Source organism: Panicum hallii, chromosome 7, assembly GCF_002211085.1.
Source record: "Panicum hallii strain FIL2 chromosome 7, PHallii_v3.1, whole genome shotgun sequence".
Lineage (NCBI taxonomy): Eukaryota > Viridiplantae > Streptophyta > Magnoliopsida > Poales > Poaceae > Panicum > Panicum hallii.
This window is the reverse complement of record NC_038048.1, coordinates 40083066-40100740: the sequence shown is the minus strand read 5'-3', so window position 1 is coordinate 40100740 and position 17675 is coordinate 40083066. Positions and strand designations below refer to the sequence as shown.

The 17675-nt window shown below is 52.8% G+C and overlaps 3 protein-coding genes across 4 annotated transcripts; 2 read left to right on the top strand and 1 right to left on the bottom strand.

The window, feature by feature from the left end:
- The first annotated feature begins 1801 nt into the window (after window positions 1–1801).
- LOC112900972 (nicotinamidase 2-like) lies at window positions 1802–2753 on the top strand. Its single transcript, XM_025969769.1, has 2 exons — window positions 1802–2492; window positions 2600–2753. The coding sequence occupies exons 1-2, from the start codon at window positions 1897–1899 to the stop codon at window positions 2622–2624; spliced, it is 621 nt and encodes a 206-aa protein (XP_025825554.1). The 5' UTR covers window positions 1802–1896; the 3' UTR covers window positions 2625–2753.
- A 972-nt stretch (window positions 2754–3725) lies between these two features.
- Window positions 3726–9115, top strand: LOC112899853 (serine carboxypeptidase-like 35). The gene is made up of 8 exons (XM_025968491.1): window positions 3726–4044; window positions 6373–6480; window positions 6596–6784; window positions 6892–6980; window positions 7397–7708; window positions 7820–7965; window positions 8329–8421; window positions 8523–9115. The coding sequence occupies exons 1-8, from the start codon at window positions 3783–3785 to the stop codon at window positions 8845–8847; spliced, it is 1524 nt and encodes a 507-aa protein (XP_025824276.1). The 5' UTR covers window positions 3726–3782; the 3' UTR covers window positions 8848–9115.
- Window positions 9116–9366: 251 nt separating this feature from the next.
- LOC112901487 (ATP-dependent Clp protease proteolytic subunit-like) lies at window positions 9367–12629 on the bottom strand. Of its 2 annotated transcripts, none has more exons than XM_025970416.1 (2): window positions 11603–12629; window positions 9367–9734 (listed from the first exon to the last, which is right to left on the bottom strand). In XM_025970416.1, exon 1 carries the CDS (start codon window positions 12502–12504, stop codon window positions 11617–11619), a length of 888 nt encoding a protein of 295 aa, XP_025826201.1. In that variant the 5' UTR covers window positions 12505–12629; the 3' UTR covers window positions 9367–9734; window positions 11603–11616. The 2 variants fall into 2 exon arrangements, with proteins under 2 accessions (XP_025826201.1, XP_025826202.1); XM_025970417.1 differs by lacking the exon at window positions 9367–9734 and adding an exon at window positions 11302–11499.
- Between the last annotated feature and the right edge of the window lie 5046 nt (window positions 12630–17675).

The following is a 17675-nucleotide window of genomic DNA, read 5'->3' as shown; positions in this document are numbered from 1 at the left end:
TCGCAAATACTTCCAGCCGTCGGTTCTGAAAAATTGCATTCTTTTTTCCCCTCAAGAAAATCAATACTGCATGTATGCCATTGTGGATTCGGATTTACGGTGGTCGAAAGGAGAATAATCCATTACATCCCCAGGCATGGAGCAGCATTGTTGGTGCAATGATTGTGGACTGGACTGTCATCTTCTCTGGTACTGTACACGCAGTCGCCGCCCTCGAGCTCGTGTTTTGGAAGCATTTAGCGCGGCCTGTGGGCCTGGCTCACAAAGGTGGTGCTTGGTGGGCAAAAACAACATCCGCCTCCTTGTGGCGCTTTTCCTTTCTTTGCCGGGCTTTATTGTATTATTACATTTCTTTACTTGCCTGATGATACCTTGGACCAACGACAGGGGAGATTAGCTGTTCCGCGAGGCTGTAGTGCCCCTATCCTACAATTATTCCCATCCCAATCATCCCTCCAGGCATCAAATCGGGGATCTTCCTCATGGCCCGTGCTGCCAACAGCAGCAGACCGCCCCTTTCCCGCCTGTCCTTCAGTCCCTGTCTTCCAAGTTCCGATAATTTGGGCGATTGCTCTCTGTCAATCGGACGTGTTCAAGTGTCTTCTTTCTCAGAAAAATTCAGAGTGCTGTACTGAAGAACCGCAGTACATGAGCACAGCTTTTCCAGTGCTCTGAGGCTCTGAGCCAGTACACGACTTGAGGTTGCTACGTCTCTGAAGTTGCCGTCAACGTTCAGCTTAAAGTTTGAAAGGCGTGCCACACTTGACACTTACCGTTCCGCCTACCCAGGACGTTCTTAGCCTCTGGACCGTGCCGTCAATGTTCGGGTTAAAGCTTGAAAGGCGTGCCGCGCTTTGATGAGGATTGGGGCTGGCAAAAGAGGGCGCGTCTCCAAAGATCATCGCCGGTGTGGCGTGGTGTGGGGTTGGGCATAGGATCGCTGCACGAAAGATACGTGCCCCTGGACACGAAAGCTGCTGCTGCTATTCTTCCTTCCCTGGGAAAACCGTGCGCTCGCACCGTCACGGAGTGGGGCGACGTAGGATTGTTGGCCGCGGCGCGGCGCTCCAGGAGTCACGCCAAAGCCACCTACGCTACGCTACCTGTTCCCGGGCTTGTTTTGTCTTCTACTCCACTTCACCAAATCGTGTGCTTTCTTCACCTAACTTGCTGAGAATTTGTGATGGTCTAATTTGTGTTTGATGGTCGATCGGCATGGAAGTGCGCCAGCGATCGTCCATGCGTGAATCCATTTCATTGTCAGGGTCGGGACTTTCTGAGAGCTTCCATGCCCAGGCCTCACTTGGGCCTGATACTAGGAAAAGTCCTGTGTTGCTTCGGCCTGGCCCGTGACAGTTGAAGCTGGACTTCCGCCTGCAGGCCAGGCTTGTTTTGGTTCTACCATCCTTTTATTTTCTTCTGATATAAAGACGATCAGTTGCATCGCATGATCTGCTGCAGCCTGCAATGCCGAATTCTGATCCTCTGCCTTCGAGCACAGGACAACACTGTAGCTAGCCATCAGAGGAAAAGAATCGGGCTGTTCCTACCCGGGTTGCCACGCAAGTTAGCGACGCACGCGAGCAGCCGCGCAAAATCCTCACGTGGCAGATAGACCACGGCTCACGTGCCACTGCACGGTGCGGACGTGCGGTCACTCTCTATCTAGAATGATACCGTGCCCATACTCTCGACAACGACAGATGCGTTGGTGCGACGTTTCCTTGAAAAAAAAAAGTCACATCTTGTGAGACCATTCTCACGCCGTGCGCTGCTGGCCGTGCTGACACTGACACCTGTCGCGCCCGGATTCCGGAACCCTCCCAAGCCCTCTGCTCCCTTTCTCCCGATTCCCTGGAGATCTCGCAGCCACCAGCCAGGATCCCACCGCCCGCCATGCCGCCTCCCGCCGCCACGTACATGGTGTACGAGACGCGCCGCCGCGACCCGGACCCCCGCAGGGCCGCGCTGCTCGTCATCGACGTGCAGGGCCACTTCGCGTCGCTGGCGGCTCCGATCATGCCCGCGATCGCCTCCACCGTCTCGCTCTGCCGCGCCGCGGGCATGCCCGTCGTGTACACGCGCCACGTGGACCCGGTCCCGCGCCGCCGCCCGCTCGGCGAGTGGTGGCCCAGCGACCGCATCGACGCCGGCACGCCCGCGGCGGAGCTGCTCCCGGGCGCCGGGCGCGCCGAGGGGGACCTCGTGGTGGAGAAGGGCACGTACAGCGCCTTCGCCGGCACGGGGCTGGAGGAGGCGCTGCGGCGGGCGGGCGCCGAGGAGGTGGTGGTGGCGGGCGTGATGACCAACCTGTGCTGCGAGACCACCGCGCGGGACGCGTTCGTGAGGGGGTTCCGGGTGTTCTTCTCCGCCGACGCCACCGCCACGGCCACCCGGGACCTGCACGAGGCCACGCTCGCCAACATGGCCTTCGGCGTCGCCTACATCGTCGACTGCCAGCGGCTCGAGGCGGCGCTCGGGAAGCCGGCCAGGTGAGTTGATCCGGATGCTCCCTGCACGCTTAGTGATCGGGGCTACGCTGTTGTGAACAACAGGTTTGCTAGACCTGATTCAGCTTATCTGGATGTAAAAACATCAGGTCTTGGTTGGATCGGCGCCCATGATGTAAATACATATAGCTTGTGTATGTAAAAAAATCATAGTGGCGACCGATTATGTTACGTGTTTTCCTTCTTGCTGCAAATCCGATTGTGCAGTGTTTGATATTTATACCTGCTTGTTCAGATCTCTGATTTGTCTTTTGTTTGCTCAATAATGATGACGATACGCGGAGAGTGATGTGCGGCCTACCTCTGTGTCATTTCCTATCAGTTTTGTTGCGTCTATTGCTGACTAAGAAAGCTGTACTTAGAGGTGAGATTTTTTTAAAAAACTTTTTTTGCCGCGAGCTGGGCATACAGGGCTCATGCCTGCCGCACCCGGCCCAGCGCGTCGTGTGGTTCGGCCCTTCGCACCCTTACCTTGTGATTCGGCCCATGCGTGTGCTCTGCTTGTCGTAGCCCATGCGTCATAACTTCATTTAGGTCGTTCACTTTCTTGTCGGCAGGCATCAAGCAAGCATACTTGAAGTTAGTTTTTTTTTCATATTAAGTGGCAAAAATTAGTAATTTAGAAGCTTGTTTAGGGTGGTATTTTGTGTTGGCACACATGGGGGTAATGTTATGTACATGGAGATTTAGGGGTCGCTTTAGAATATTTTTCACGACCGAAAATGCTGGTGCTTTGATCCAAACGGTTGATACCCTACGTGTCTACGTCCAATCCCATTGACGCACCAACTGCCAACCAACTCGAATCACTGTTTCAGTTGACGTTTTTGAAATGTAGGAGCGCTCGGTGCAAGACAAAAACAAATTGCATTCTCTTGCACTTTGAATTCAGAACCTGCTCACATGGTAGATTCCTATAGATCACATAAAAGCCCAAGTACAAATAAACAACCTCTCTGTCGCGCAGTTAGTAGAAATCGAACTTCTTTTTTTGAGGCAAAGTAGGAAGCAAACTTTGGATGTGAGCCAGAAAACCAAGAAGGTACAATGCTGCGGATACTAGCAAATTCATTTCTCAACTGCCCCCACTACGGCGCTAAAAATGAAACATTTACTGCCAACCCCCTCACCTCCACTTTATTCCCCCCACGCCATCCCCTGCTTTTAAACCGCCCTTCCCTCCCCATTTCCCCACGCCGCCTCCTCATCCCTCAAACGCGCAGAGGCGCAGATCACACTGCCGCACGCCGGCGCTTGCCCGTAGAAACGACCATGGCGGTGGCTGCGGTCGTGGCGGTGCTCACGCTCGCGCTGGCCACGGCCTCGGATGCGGCGGCCAGCGGCGCGCCACGAAGGAGCCCGCGGCCGGAGGCCGACCTCGTGACCGGGCTGCCCGGGCAGCCGGCGGTCGGGTTCAGGCATTACGCCGGCTACGTCGACGTCGGCTCGGGCGGCGGCAAGGCGCTCTTCTACTGGTTCTTCGAGGCCGAGCGGGAGCCGGAGAAGAAGCCGCTCTTGCTCTGGCTCAACGGAGGTACGCACCATTCCTGAGGAGAGCCACTGGGTTGTTTTTGGTTCTTTCCAAGCTCTGTAGATCCCGTGATTGCTGCCCATCTCCGATTCCTGCATTTGCTTCTATTCTCCCGAATGGGAGGCTGTGGCATTTCAATCAACTGCTCTGCCAAACGTTGAGTATTCGCTAGCTGTGACACTCACTGGACATGCCACTGTACGCATAAACCGTCACATATGCTCTAGATGACACGAATCCACAGTTAAAAAACTGTACAATTGGTGATGTTCTTGCATTCTTCTTTGTTCTTTCCACCAACGAAAAATGCGTCGGCAAGTCGGAAAGCTCATGCCTACATGCCATGGCCCGTGTGGCGGTCACCGTGCTGTGCTGCAACAGAAGAACGATGCTTTCCGCCAGCAAAAGCTCCCCAAAGTAAAGAACCCGAGAGCATGCGTTCAGATCTCGGAGCAGCACGCTGCAGACTGCAGAGATCAAAGCCTTACCGCCCGGCGCAGGAAAAAGACGCTGGCGAAAGGGCAAAAAAGAAGGCTCGAGGCGCCGTACTAGCGGGGAGCAGGTCCTCCGCCGTGGTCCTGGAAGAGAGAAAGCCCCACAGTTCCGGCCGGCCGGCCGGCGACATGGACAGAGCTGGAAGGAGGGACCAGGCGACCTGCGAGCGCGATGCAGTGTGCCTCCCTCCGCACCGGCGCTGCAGCGCTGGTGACACTGGTAGCCATCAGACAGACGACCAGATATTGTTCTCTCTCTTTCGCCTTGTCCTTTAGCATTCCTTCACATGGCTCATGGGGGGCCAATGGGGCACCACCACCAAAGGTCGCCACAGTAAAGATAAAGAGAGATTATGAGCAGTAATCCTAGCTAGATTTATGTTATTAGATACTAATGCGCATGGGTAAGTATGTGAGCATATCTGGATATGGTCCTCCGAAACCAAAACTAGAAGCTTTTTTTTTAAAAAAAAACAAAACTAGAGAATCCATGTGTTGGGGCCAGAGAGGAGCAAGTACTCTTTTGTCATGACGCTTCACGTGTATCGGTCTCAGTCAGTCAGAGATACTCGTGTATCTTCGGACTTGAGTGATAATCTTGCTAGGGTGCGTTCGTTTCCTGCCCTTTAAATTATAGACCCATCGTATCAAAGAGAATTTTGTCATTTAGAAGTACTAAATAAAGTCTAATTATAAAACTTTTTGCACAGATGGGTGCTAATTCGCGAGACAAATTTAATGAGCCTAATTAATCTATAATTTGCCACAGTGATACTACAGTAATCATCCGCTAATCATGGATTAATATACCTCGTTAGATTCGTCTCGCGAATTAGCCTGGGGTTCTGCAATTAGTTTTGTAATTAGATTTTATTTAATACTTCTAAATGATAAGATTGTCTTTGATGTGACCTCTCTAAACTTTAGACCACAGGAAACGAACACATCCTTATTCACATTATCACATAGTAAGGGTGTGTTCGTTTCCGGATACCTAAACTTTAGAGAGGTCACATCAAAGAGAATCTTATCATTTAGAAGTATTAAATAAAGTCTAATTACAAAACTAATTGCAGAACCCTAGTGCTAATTCCCGAGACGAATCTAATGAGGTATATTAGTCCATGATTAGCGAATAATTACTGTAGCATCACTGTGGCAAATTATGGATTAATTAGGCTCATTAAATTTGTCTCGCGAATTAGCACCTAGCTGTGCAAAAAGTTTTATAAACAGATTTTATTTAATACTTCTAAATATCAAGATTCTCTTTGATGTGATGGGTCTAAAGTTTAGTTAGTAGGAAACGAACAGGCCCTAAGAAAGTGCATGGAGACTGTTTGTATCAAGTGAGTCAAAAAAGGCAGTAGTAGGCATTACTTGTTTGTTTAATTACATGGAAGTACGAGTCTTAGACGCTTTGACCGTCAGGGAAGGGCAGGGGCAGAGGGGCCTTTCCGCTTGGCAGATCAGCTGTCTCGTCGCCCTGCTCTCTGCTCTGCCCTCGCCAAGGCCCCGGGTTCATCTTTGCTACTGCCGCTTGATGCAGACAGTGCTCAAAAAGCCTACGCGTCCATAGCCTGTAAACAATTCCCGTGGGCGCATCTGGGAACTGCAGTAGCAGCCAACGGAGGAACGGATAGCCGGATAGGGCTGGCTGTCGAGTGGGCGAGTTGCGAATCACTCGATCGCTACTGTAGTTTGCAACACATGCACTGTAGCAAGTGCGTGCTCGATGAGACGATGATTTCCGTTCTGATGACTGATGATGCCCGAGAAGAATCTGATGGAGCCATCCCTGATCCCCCCCCTCTCTGCGCGGGACGTGCCATGGCAGGGCCTGGATGCTCCTCTGTCGCCTACGGCGCCGCCCAGGAGCTGGGCCCGTTCCTCGTCAGGAGCTACGGCGCCAACCTCACTCGCAACGCCTACGCGTGGAACAAAGGCAAGCAACCTGCCAACCAACGCACATTTTTCAGTCCTGCTGCTGATTTGAGCCCTGAAATCTGAATTTTCCATGAATTTTGTGTGGCTGGGCGCTCGATTGCAATGGTTTTCAGCCGTGAACCTGCTGTTCCTGGAGGCGCCGGTGGGCGTGGGGTTCTCCTACACGAACCGGACGGCAGACCTGCGGCGGCTCGGCGACCGCGTGACGGCGCAGGACTCGTACAGCTTCCTCCTCAACTGGCTCGACAGGTTCCCCGAGTTCAAGAGCCGCGACTTCTACATCGCCGGGGAGAGCTACGCCGGTAAATCACACGGCCCAGAGCCTCAGTTTTTCTTAAGCTGCATCGTGATCCGCGACCAAAAAAAATCAATAACCCACCGCTGCATCTGCCGTTATGTGCTTTTGTAGGGCATTATGTTCCACAGCTTGCGGAGCTCATCTACGACGGGAACAAAGGGGCCAGCAGGGGGAGAGTCATCAATATCAAAGGTTTCATGGTAAGCAGCAGCCTGCCTGAGCTCCCCTTGCAAGGAAACCTGACAGCAAAGCTGGGACCCCTTGTGCCTGCAATCATGCCGTTCGAATTGCTAAGCAGCTTTAGCTCAGCAAATCGGACATTAGTTAGTGTTCCAGAAAGATAAAGTGGAGGAGGAAAGGAAAAGAGGTGGAGAAATGAATCAGTGCTGCTGCGCTGTGGTAAAAGTAGATGATGGACAGACATAAGCGTGCATGCGGATATACCCCGCCCCGGGAGCTTTTTACGGCTTTAGTTTTTAATCGCCCAATAACCAACATGGTAGAAAAAAGCGTGGTTCGCGGCAAACCCTTTTTGCCTGCTCGTGGCAGTAATGATTTCACGCGTGCTCCTTATTATGGCTCTAATAAAAAAATAAAAATGATTTCACGCGTGCAGATCGGGAACGCGGTGCTGAACGACGCGACGGACCAGCTGGGCATGGTGGAGTACGCGTGGAGCCACGCCATCATCTCCGACGAGCTCTACTCGGCGGTGCGCCGCGAGTGCGACTCCTTCAAGGAGGAGGCCGACGGCGGGCGCCCCGGCAAGGGCTGCTCCCCGGCGCTCCGCGCCTTCCTGGGCGCCTACGACGACATCGACATCTACAGCATCTACACGCCGACGTGCCTGCTGCCCGCCGCCGCCGGCGCCACCCCTCGGCGCCCGGCCGCGAGGCTCGTCGCCGCGCCGCGCCTCTTCTCCAAGCATGTAAGCGGTTCTCTGAACATGACACGACACAAGTTAATTAAGGTCGTCCGACTGACTGATTGGTTTTCTTTCGTCTGCCTGCCCGCGACGGTGGTGGGGGCGCACCTGCAGGAGGCGTGGCACAGCCTGAAGCGTGTGCCGGCGGGGTACGACCCGTGCACGGAGGCGTACGTGACCAAGTACTTCAACCGCGAGGACGTGCAGCGCGCGCTCCACGCCAACCGGACAGCCCTGCCCTACCCGTACTCGCCCTGCAGGTCCGCACGCCCGGCTCCCGCAGCTACTGATTCCTCTCTCCCTGCATATGCTGGCACTCCTTCAACCGGGTGTGCCCTACTGCCCTGTGCTCGCCGCGATTAGCTTTGCCTCGTCGTCCCCAATTACTCGTCCATCTGCCGCCATGAATACGTTTGCAGTTGCAGTTGCAGCAGCAGCAGCAGCAGTGCAGCGCCGGCCAGTTCCTTCTCAGATCTGGCAGGGTTGCAACTTGCACGCGGCGCATTGACTCCTCCGCGTCGCACGCAACATTTTCCTGTGCTGCGATGCGAGCGAAGCTTGCACGGTTTCAGCGTCCTCTCTGACGGAACGTGACCGTTGTTTGTTGCGTGTTCCTGCTGCAGCGAGGTGATAAGGAAATGGAACGACTCGCCTGCCACCGTCCTGCCCATCCTCAAGAAGCTCATGGCCGCCGGGCTGCGCGTCTGGGTCTACAGGTACTCGACGACTCGAGCGTTTCTCCAGCCTTACTACTGACGCTGAACAGTGTGTCGCTGAACTGAAAACCCCGCCCGCGATGGCACGGCACGTTTTGCAGCGGCGACACGGACGGGCGGGTGCCGGTGACGTCGACGCGATACAGCATCAACGCCATGGGGCTGCGGCCGCGGGGGAGGGCGGCGAACCGGTCCGCCGCCGCGGCCTCGGCGGCCGACGTGGCGCCGGAGCGGTGGGGCGGGTGGCGGGCGTGGTACTACCGGCAGCAGGTGGCCGGGTGGGCGGTGGAGTACGAGGAGGGGCTCACGCTGGTCACGGTGCGCGGCGCGGGCCACCAGGTGCCGCTCTTCGCGCCGGGCCGCTCCCTCACCATGCTCTACCACTTCCTCCGGGGCCAGGCCCTGCCGGCCGACCGCTCCCGCTAGCCGGCGACGGCGAGCACTCCTGCTCCCTCGCTCGCTGCGCCAGCTCCTGAAGTAATTGATCGTTTTGCTTGCTTAGCTAAAAGCTAGAGCTTGTTCTCCTTCAAAAAAAAAAAAGCTAGAGCTTGACTGGGTAGGTAATGCTATGGCGCTGTGATGCGTGAACGTACTCCCTGCAATGCGGAGGCAGAGATGTAAACGTGCCGTGGAATTGTCTCCCCTTCAATACATGCAACAAGCCCCATCTAGATCTAGTTGATGAAAGCTGAAATCTACTGCAAGCTGGCTGCGTACCTAGTATACTGCTGTTACACCATCCGTGGCCGCCTCTGGCGACTTTCTACACAGGCAGCACACTAAATGTTCTTCTTATATCGTTATAAACAGTTAAACACAGAAAAGCACTGGCCCAGAGCTGAAGCCCAGAACCAAGAATTGTGCGCCAATTATTAACCAACACTTACTCTTCTTTGACGGGTGCTAAATTGGGTTGTTTAACCACAAGTTGCAAAAGTGCTAAGGTTTCATCACCACCAGAACGAAGTGTGGAGAATTGCCCCATTTTTTGGACTGATGAAATAATACAAGCAAGCTACACACAAGGTCAAAGTCAAAAGTATTGGCGGCTAGAACAGAAAAAGAAAGATCGTTCAGACTATGTGCTCCAAACTGTCATAAGAACAACAAAACACCTGGCGCACAAACTAGAATCAGAAATGATAGGAATGAAAATATTCACGATTCATCTTTTATGTCAGACTGGTGGAAAAGCCCAGTTAAATCTCCAGCTCACAGGAACAGAATCAAGATTCAGGAGCACATCATCCATCTGGAACTCCCAGCATAGATCATTGGTTGAATTGAACATCTAGTTGGGTGCTCAGATATTCCTGCAATAACATCGTGAAGTGGATGTGTTTTAGTTCAACTATTCTATCTGCCAAACAACATGTAGCCTATTTGATGGGTATCAACTATAAACAAATACTCGGTTTTAAATTGGATAGTTTAACCACAAGCTACAAATGTTTCTCATCCACAGATGAGTGTGAAAAACTGCACCAATGGATGACTGAAACAACACAAACATGTATCAAGTTCTTTGCTGTGTAACACACATCAATCAAGTACCAGAAAGTCAAAGCATGGGAGGCTAAAAAAGGAAAAAGAAAAAGACTATGGGCTCCAAACTGTCATAAGAATAGCAAAGCAGCAAGCAGTAATGTAAGCCCTGGAGCTCAAATTAAAATCAGCAATGACACATTTAAAACGCAATATCCTATCGGTGCTCATGATTAATCTTGTATGTTATATTGACCATTGAAAACTCCATTAAAATCTCCAGCTCAGAGGACCAAAATCAAGAGCACATCGACCAGAATCAAGCACACATCATCCATCTGGAACTCTAGGCATAGATCATTGATCAAATTGAACATCTAGTTGGCTGCTCAGATATGGCACTCAGAAATTCCTGTGCTGCAATAACATCATGGAGTTGACGTGTTTTAGTTCGACGGTTGTACCTGTCAAACAGCATGTAGTCTGGCCCATACGCAAAGCTAAAAGCAAACAAGAGGGCGGGACATTAATGATATTAGTAGATTTTTGAAGGATATTGTGCCCCTGTATCACCAATCCAGGTGTACACAAGCCAAATGATAAGGGAGCTGATAATAGCTGTAATGAGAAGACTAGGGAAAGGAAAGGTAGTTTAAACTGCAGTATGTCTGCTACGAAGCCATAAATGTGCCAAAGGATGCTCTTTAAAAGAGCTCTTAGATATCTCCTTTGGTCTTGCACTCTTGCTAGGAACATAGGCTAGATGGAACTATTGGATCCGAGCTAAAGCCCTAAGTGAAACAAATATTGCTGTCACCATCTCAGATTGTTCTTTCGGCCATATGCAGCATTACTAGTGTTAGGTCTAGATCCTACTGGGCCCAAAACTGGCACAACTCGTTAATCTGTTATAATAATACAAGCATTGTAGGCTTCAATGGAGAAGCTATACAGTACACACATCCGTTAGTTCAGTTTATCAAAATATAGGATGATTTTAACCATTTGGTCTATCTATATTGCAGGACTACGCTCAGTTTCATGTCTATTGACACATCACAAGGATTATACAGAAATATTTGTACATACGAGATGCAGTTAAAAGGTTGACTACTAATATAGAAATTGAGTATCCAGTTATGCCACCGAAAGAAATGAAATGAAAACCTCACTCAGTTATAGATACGAAACTGCATTTAAACTCAGCCCCTCACTATGAAAGCTAAAGTGTCATGCACCAAACAAGTGGAAGAAAAACTCTTAGTAAGAGAATGACAGAGTACTGGTGAATTATAGAACTTATTACTTGAGATACTAACGTCACATAAGCTAAAAGTCATAACATAACTAAATTCACCAGAGAATACGCAACGGTAATCAGCAATTTGTAATTTTTGGAATGGTACTCCATATATGGCACAATGCTCTGAGGGTGTGATTTTTATCCTTTAAACAGAACTGATTGATTCCAGACAAGCATTTTAAGCTTTAACAATGCACCTATCACCAGTTCACCACAGATGCAGGCTAAAACCCGGCAGCATTTGTTATCAGCAACAGATTAATCCAAGTAGCGAGACAACAGTGTAGCTACTGGATAACACCAAGCAGCCAGAAAAATAAGTTATTCACCTCATATATGAATGAAACCTTAAATCCAACAGGGCAGATAAGGGGAACGCAAAAAGAATTGCACCTTGTTACCATTCATCAAGCCGAGGATGGCTCCTCAGTCCCCTTATTCGCCCCATTTCCGCCGTTCGGCGGATCACTGCCAACGGCATCAGACACAAGCGAGACAGGGCGGTGCTCGATGACCTCGTCGATGAGCCCCCAATCGTGCGCCTCCTCCGGGTCCATGAACATGTCCCGCTCCATGCACTGCTCGATGCGGTCGATGGCCTGGCCTGTGTGCTTGGCGTAGATCTTGTTGAGCCGGTCCCGCACCTTGAGGATCTCCTTGGCGTGGATGGCGATGTCGGAGGCCTGCCCCGACGCGCCGCCGGAGGGCTGGTGGATCATCACCCGCGCGTTCGGCAGCGCCCGCCTCTCCCCCCGCGCCCCGGCGGCGAGGAGGAGCGAGGCCATGGAGGCCGCCTGGCCGATGCAGAGCGTGGTGACGGGGGAGCGGATGTACTGCATGGTGTCGTAGATGGCGAGGCCCGCGGTGACGACCCCGCCGGGGGAATTGATGTAGAGGTGGACGGGCTTGGCGGGGTTCTCAGACTCGAGGAAGAGCAGCTGCGCGACGACGAGCGAGGCCGTGTCGTCGGTGATGGGGCCGTGGATGCAGACGATGCGCTCCTTGAGCAGGCGCGAGAAGATGTCGTAGGCGCGCTCCCCGCGGGAGGTGTGCTCGATCACCATGGGCACCAGACCATACTCGCGGCGCGAGGTGTACCCCGACGCCGCCAGCGGCGCCGCGTGCGGGGAGGAGGAGGAGAAGAAGGCCCGCGGGGCGACGGCGGCGAGGCGGCGGAGCATGGCGGCGGCGGCGCTAGGGTTTAGGGGATTGGGTTTCGGCGCGGCAGCGACGAGGCGAGGTTGGAACGGGGAGGTAGTGGGTAGAGTCAGACGAGTGGGGCCAGGGGGGCGCATGGTGGGGCAGGGTGGGGTCCAAAGGATGCCATTGTAGCTGAGACGGCTCTCGAAGGAGGAGCAAATCTTGCGGTCAACCGCGACCGCAAGGTTGGTTGGGGAGGACAATGAGAGAGATGGGTGTGTGTGGTTGTGGGGGGTGGGGGTGGGGGGGGGGCGGGGGAAGGGGGTTGTTGGTTTGGGTTTTCTCGTGAGCTGGGCCATTTCAGTTCTCTCGCTATTTGAGCTTAGGTGAGCAGATTGGGCCCTTTTGGTTGGGGGGTTGGGGTGGGGGGATGGAGTGGAGGAGTTCTCGTCGAGTTCTGGCTTTTAAGGCTAGGCCTTGGTTGTTGTTCCAGTTTTGCTGCAGTGGGCCTACAGGAATGGTCTGGCTGCGTCGCCAAACCGATCTGGCTTTCGGAAGTTTTTTTTGCTAGGCTGCCTCCAACAGCTCGACGATTTGGTCAGCTGATCTGAACGCGAGAAATAAAAAAAAATCTGTCGTATAAGCTTCTTGAACTTTGCGCTTCCTCTATCAGCTCTTCGGCAATTGTGCCACCAACTAGCAACGAAATGAGTACAGTTTCTCTCTCCGCCACGTCAGCTCAAGCCATCAAGCCAGCGATGTTGTCGGCCGTTGGAGGCGGCCTTATGTAGCTACCGGCGTTTAAGATTTGTGCTCCTACAGGTGTCCATCCGATTCGATGCCCCCACGCCTCCTCCGTCCGCCTCCTCCTCCACCACTGCTCCCCCCACACCCCCCACCCCGCGCGCGCCGCCAACACCGCCTTCCGCTCCCGCACGCCGTCGCCGTCTGCTGCTCCCCCGCCCACCGCCCCCGCGTGCGTGCGCCGCTGCCACTGCGGCTCCTCAGCGCGCCCCTGCCGTCGCCAGCGAAGAAGTTAGGATAAAAAAGTTGATTTAGATATTGAAAAATGTTTGAAATAGGTTGTGAAAAATGTTGATGGTAGTATTTCTTTCAAAATGTTGATTTATGTTTTTGGAAAATATTGAATCTGCTATTTTTAAATGTTAATATATTTTTTTGAAAATGTTGAATCTAGTCTCTTAAGATGTTGAATTTACATCTCTAATTTGGGCCTGATGGGGCTTTGAAGCCATATTGCTTAACCAGCTTGCACAAGTTCTATAGGAGCCCCCGGCTGCATAGCATCTTAGGTGGTAAATTTGTTCCGGCTTGTGACTAGTGAACAAGTGATAAATGATTTTCGATCATATTATATTTTTGCGGAATGAATTGTTCATATGGCAAAAAAAAGAGAGGAAAAAGAGATGAAAAGAGGGTTTCGGTCTACAGTTCTGCATTGATCATGACATTGATTTGTGTGCTGAGTTCTCACTAACGCTGCAGTTAGATGTCCAGGTCACGACGTGAGCTTAAAAACCTTGCCAAATCAGTCAAAATCACTACGATTTTGCGTGAATCCAGTGTATTGCCCTACTTTCATAGTGTGAGCTGTGCTCTTGGCGCATGGCGGCTCCCAAGTTGAGGTTACAAAAATAGCAGACCTATCATGTTTGGCGAGCTAGTTACCACAGCTCTTGCCGTACTTTTCCCTAAGGTGTGACTTGCAATTTGTCAACCACGTCTTATGCAATGTTTGGCTAAAAAAAGGTGTTTATGACACGTGGGTTGCACAGTTGATAAATTTTGACCGTTTCATGGCCGGACCGGACATGGAAACGGCCGTGAACGGAGGAAAGCTTCTTGCCGGCACGTACAGGCTCAGAGCTTTAAACGAAGAAAGAAACGTGACAGTACATTCCTTACGGATGCGAAAGTTAGGATTTGAACTCGGTCGCATGCCACCGTGCTAGTGCCCAGTTCTCACGCGGACTGGCCGCGAGCCAGCCATGTTCACACGTGCGTTTTTCATGCACACGGCCCTTACCTGTGGCGCGCGCTCCTTTTCTTTTCCGGAAACAGCCTTATCTGTCCCTGTGCATGCTTAACAACATCTGCACCACTCTCTGCTCAAAAGGCCTGCTTTCGTTTAAGCACGTTTCATTCTTTTCCCAAAGGCTACATGCTCCGCACAGCTAGCCTACAGGGTACAGCCAGTCACACGGCGAAAGCGACGACTTATATAAACGGGTTTTTGCATGGACGCGCTCGCAGCCAGCGGCGGTCGGCGCACAGTGGCGCCTGAGCAAGGGAGCACAAACCGAGCTCCGGCCACGTACCTGGCAATTTCCGTACCCAGCGGCGACGGCAAAGCGGAAAAGGCTCGTCCTCATCCGGCACGAGCGCAATTCCCATCGTGCCCGTGGGCCGTGGCCCTTTCGATAAGGCACGCACGCCATGTACGTACGTGCGGTTAGTGGCTAGTATGGCTTGCTATTTCAAGTTGACACACATCGAGCTCGCTGGCCCTGCTCATGCCTGTCCTTCTCGTGGCAAATTGCTTGCCCAGCGTAAACGCGGAACAGGGACCTGATTGGCCAGTCCTGATGGAGCGTGGGCATTGCACGGTTGGTGGGTCAGAACGAGGATTGCAAATTAAACTTGTGAGCATTGGCGTATAGTTGCGGACTTGCAGTGACGGGCCGGGCTTGACAGGGGAGGTGCACATGACATTTAGTATGTGTTTGGTTGGAGAGCGAATCGGAATCGAACCGCTCCGCTCTTTTTTTCTGGATATTTGGTTGCAATCCACAAAGAACGGAGTGGCTCCAGGAGCGGAAAGATCCGAATATTTCGTTGATATGCGGAACCATCCCGCTCCCCAAATCCGACCGGACGCGAGCGCTCCTTTTCTTCTCTCCCGCGCGCGTGAGATAGGGGCACCGCTCCCTCCCCCCCCCCCCCCCGCGCGGCCACCGTGCGGCCTGCCCCCCGCGGCGCGCCCGCCCCCCCACCCCCGCTGGCGGCCGCCTGGAGCCCCCCCCCCAAGCCCGCCGCCCGCCGCCACGGCCCGCCACACCCCCCGCCGGCGGCCGCCTGGAGCCCCCCCCCCCGCCCGCCGCCGCCGCACGGCCCGCCACCCCCCCCCCCGGGCCGCATGGCTCCTCTGTTTGTTTGTTGAACTTGATCTGTTCAGTTTCAGTGAAATAGGTGGTAAGCTCACCCCAACAAATGAGGAGATAACCACACTCACCTGACTTTCCAACCAAACACATAATGGAACGATTCTACTCTAGCGCACTCTCCAACCAAACAAAAAATGGAGCGGCTTCGTTCTCCTTACCAAATGTAGAACGGAGCGGCTCCATTCTCAGAAATTGGAATGGAGCCATTCCATTTAAGTTGTCTCCCCAACCAAACGCACCCTTAGAAGGGCATTTGGGGAGGGGGAGGAATGAGTGTGGGAAGAGCTGTTGCAGATGATGGATGCCCTAATGCTGTCACAAGAATCTGGCTCTATGACTCTGGCTCTAGAAAGAAGTGGGATATTTACGACGTCATCCCTATATAAAGAGCTTCGATTTCCTGGAATCAATAACGGACAAATGATCGGCATCTGGGAGGCCAAGTTGCCCCTGAAAATTAGAATTTTCTTATGGCAGTCTCTAATGGTAAGATTCAGTCCGCAGAACAGCTGGTGAAGAGGAATTGGCGGGGGGGGGGGGGAGAGGGGGGGTAGAGTGCAAGATGTGTGGTCAGGTAGAATCCGGTGACCACATAATTTTTGGCTGCATAATGGCACACTTTCTTTGGTGCTTCAGTGGAGAGGTCTTTGGATCGCTCGGCGCCTGTTAGTGTTTCAAGCTTCCAAGAACTAATTCTAGAGCGAGATGATCGTAAGGTAAAACGAATGTACATTTTTTTTCTTTGGATGTGCAGCTTGGTGTCTCTAGTTAATCAGAAATGATTTTGTCGGTATATACAAATAGGGGTACCTCCTCTAGTGTGTCCAATCCGAGAGGCGTGAGATTATCTGTAGCCTCGCACTAAGCCTTTAGGTGACGGGACGTACGGCCCAAGCCTGACAGCTGGAGTCATGGTCTCCGACCCTCACCCCGCGCTCTAGCAGGTTTGGCGCCTCCATGTACCCATGAGGGCAAGATCCTCAGAAACGGCTACTGCGGGTCTGGGCCACCGCGGCGTGGTCTTGGACCCCCTACATGTGGAAGCCGGACTCCCAAGGGGTCTGCGACCCTGTGCCGGCCAGAGCGGCCAGGACCTCCCTTCCCACTGGAGAGGAGGTCCGGTGCCGCCACGTACCCCTGGGGAAGCGGCCGCTAAAACAGCATTGCCATGTGTCCGGTGGCAGCCAGCCTTCTGCGGGAAGCCATCCCAACTACCGCATTAAATGTGGGTGGTTGGGGGTGCGCGTGCCCATGACAGGGTATGGGCTGCCCACTGACACGTTGGGCAGGTATGTTGATACCACGGTAAGCCCGCAAGTTACCGAGGTGGCGTGTCGCATCACCGCACCGTGTGCGCGGGCGAGCGGCGTGTAGTCACATCACAGCGCCGCGCGCGTGAGCGAAGGGGTATTATGACCTGGTGCAGGAGGACCGCGGCGTGCGCTGCTACAGTGAGCGGAGGCTACAACACAGCAAGTCAACATAGCCCCTTCGCCTGTCAGCGGGAACTGACCCTACAGTGACAGCACGTCTCTCACTATGCATGTCACTGACCCACACCCTGTACTAGCGAGACGGCACATGACCATACCTTGGTAGAGGATACGCACGGGAGCCGAAGAGAAAGATTTCCGAATCTGTAGCATTTAAGGCTCCAATATGTATGTTATTTAATATATCGCCGGGTCTACCTGTCGGGATCCTGCTCAGTGTACGCGCTCCTCTTGAGCCTATAAAAGGGAGAGCGCACACGTTAGAACTCAAGCTTTCTCAAGTTCCACGAACGTACAAGTTTCCTAAACTCACAAGTAATACAACATATAGTGGAGATAGGGTTTTACGCTCCGGCGGTCTGAACCACTCTAAACCCTTGTGTGCTTTCCATATTCTTACGCCTCTTGATCTAGCATTCCATGACTTTTCCGAACTCATACTAAACTAGGATTAGGCGGGTGCAATCCGCCATCCGCCTGGAGAAATCCTCCGACCGATTTCATCTATAATAACATTGTTATCTCCTCACCTGAGGTTTGTGTCTTTCCTATGCAAAAGGGAAAAGCAGCTCCAGGTGACCGAAGCGATTCAGGGACTGAAGCTCCGCCTGTCGTCTTTGATAACTCATGAAGCATGAGTTTGTTGGA

What these genes read in the sequence shown, in the direction of transcription:
- LOC112900972 (XM_025969769.1), top strand. Translation starts at nt 1,897, where the DNA reads ATGCCGCCTCCCGCCGCCACGTACATGGTGTACGAGACGCGCCGCCGC. An exon ending in GCGCTCGGGAAGCCGGCCAG is followed by an intron (nt 2,493 to 2,599) that starts GTGAGTTGATCC and finishes TAAAAACATCAG; the next exon opens with GTCTTGGTTGGATCGGCGCC.
- LOC112899853 (XM_025968491.1), top strand. Translation starts at nt 3,783, where the DNA reads ATGGCGGTGGCTGCGGTCGTGGCGGTGCTCACGCTCGCGCTGGCCACG. An exon ending in TACCCGTACTCGCCCTGCAG is followed by an intron (nt 7,966 to 8,328) that starts GTCCGCACGCCC and finishes TTCCTGCTGCAG; the next exon opens with CGAGGTGATAAGGAAATGGA. An exon ending in CTGCGCGTCTGGGTCTACAG is followed by an intron (nt 8,422 to 8,522) that starts GTACTCGACGAC and finishes CACGTTTTGCAG; the next exon opens with CGGCGACACGGACGGGCGGG.
- LOC112901487 (XM_025970416.1), bottom strand. Translation starts at nt 12,504, where the DNA reads ATGCGCCCCCCTGGCCCCACTCGTCTGACTCTACCCACTACCTCCCCG.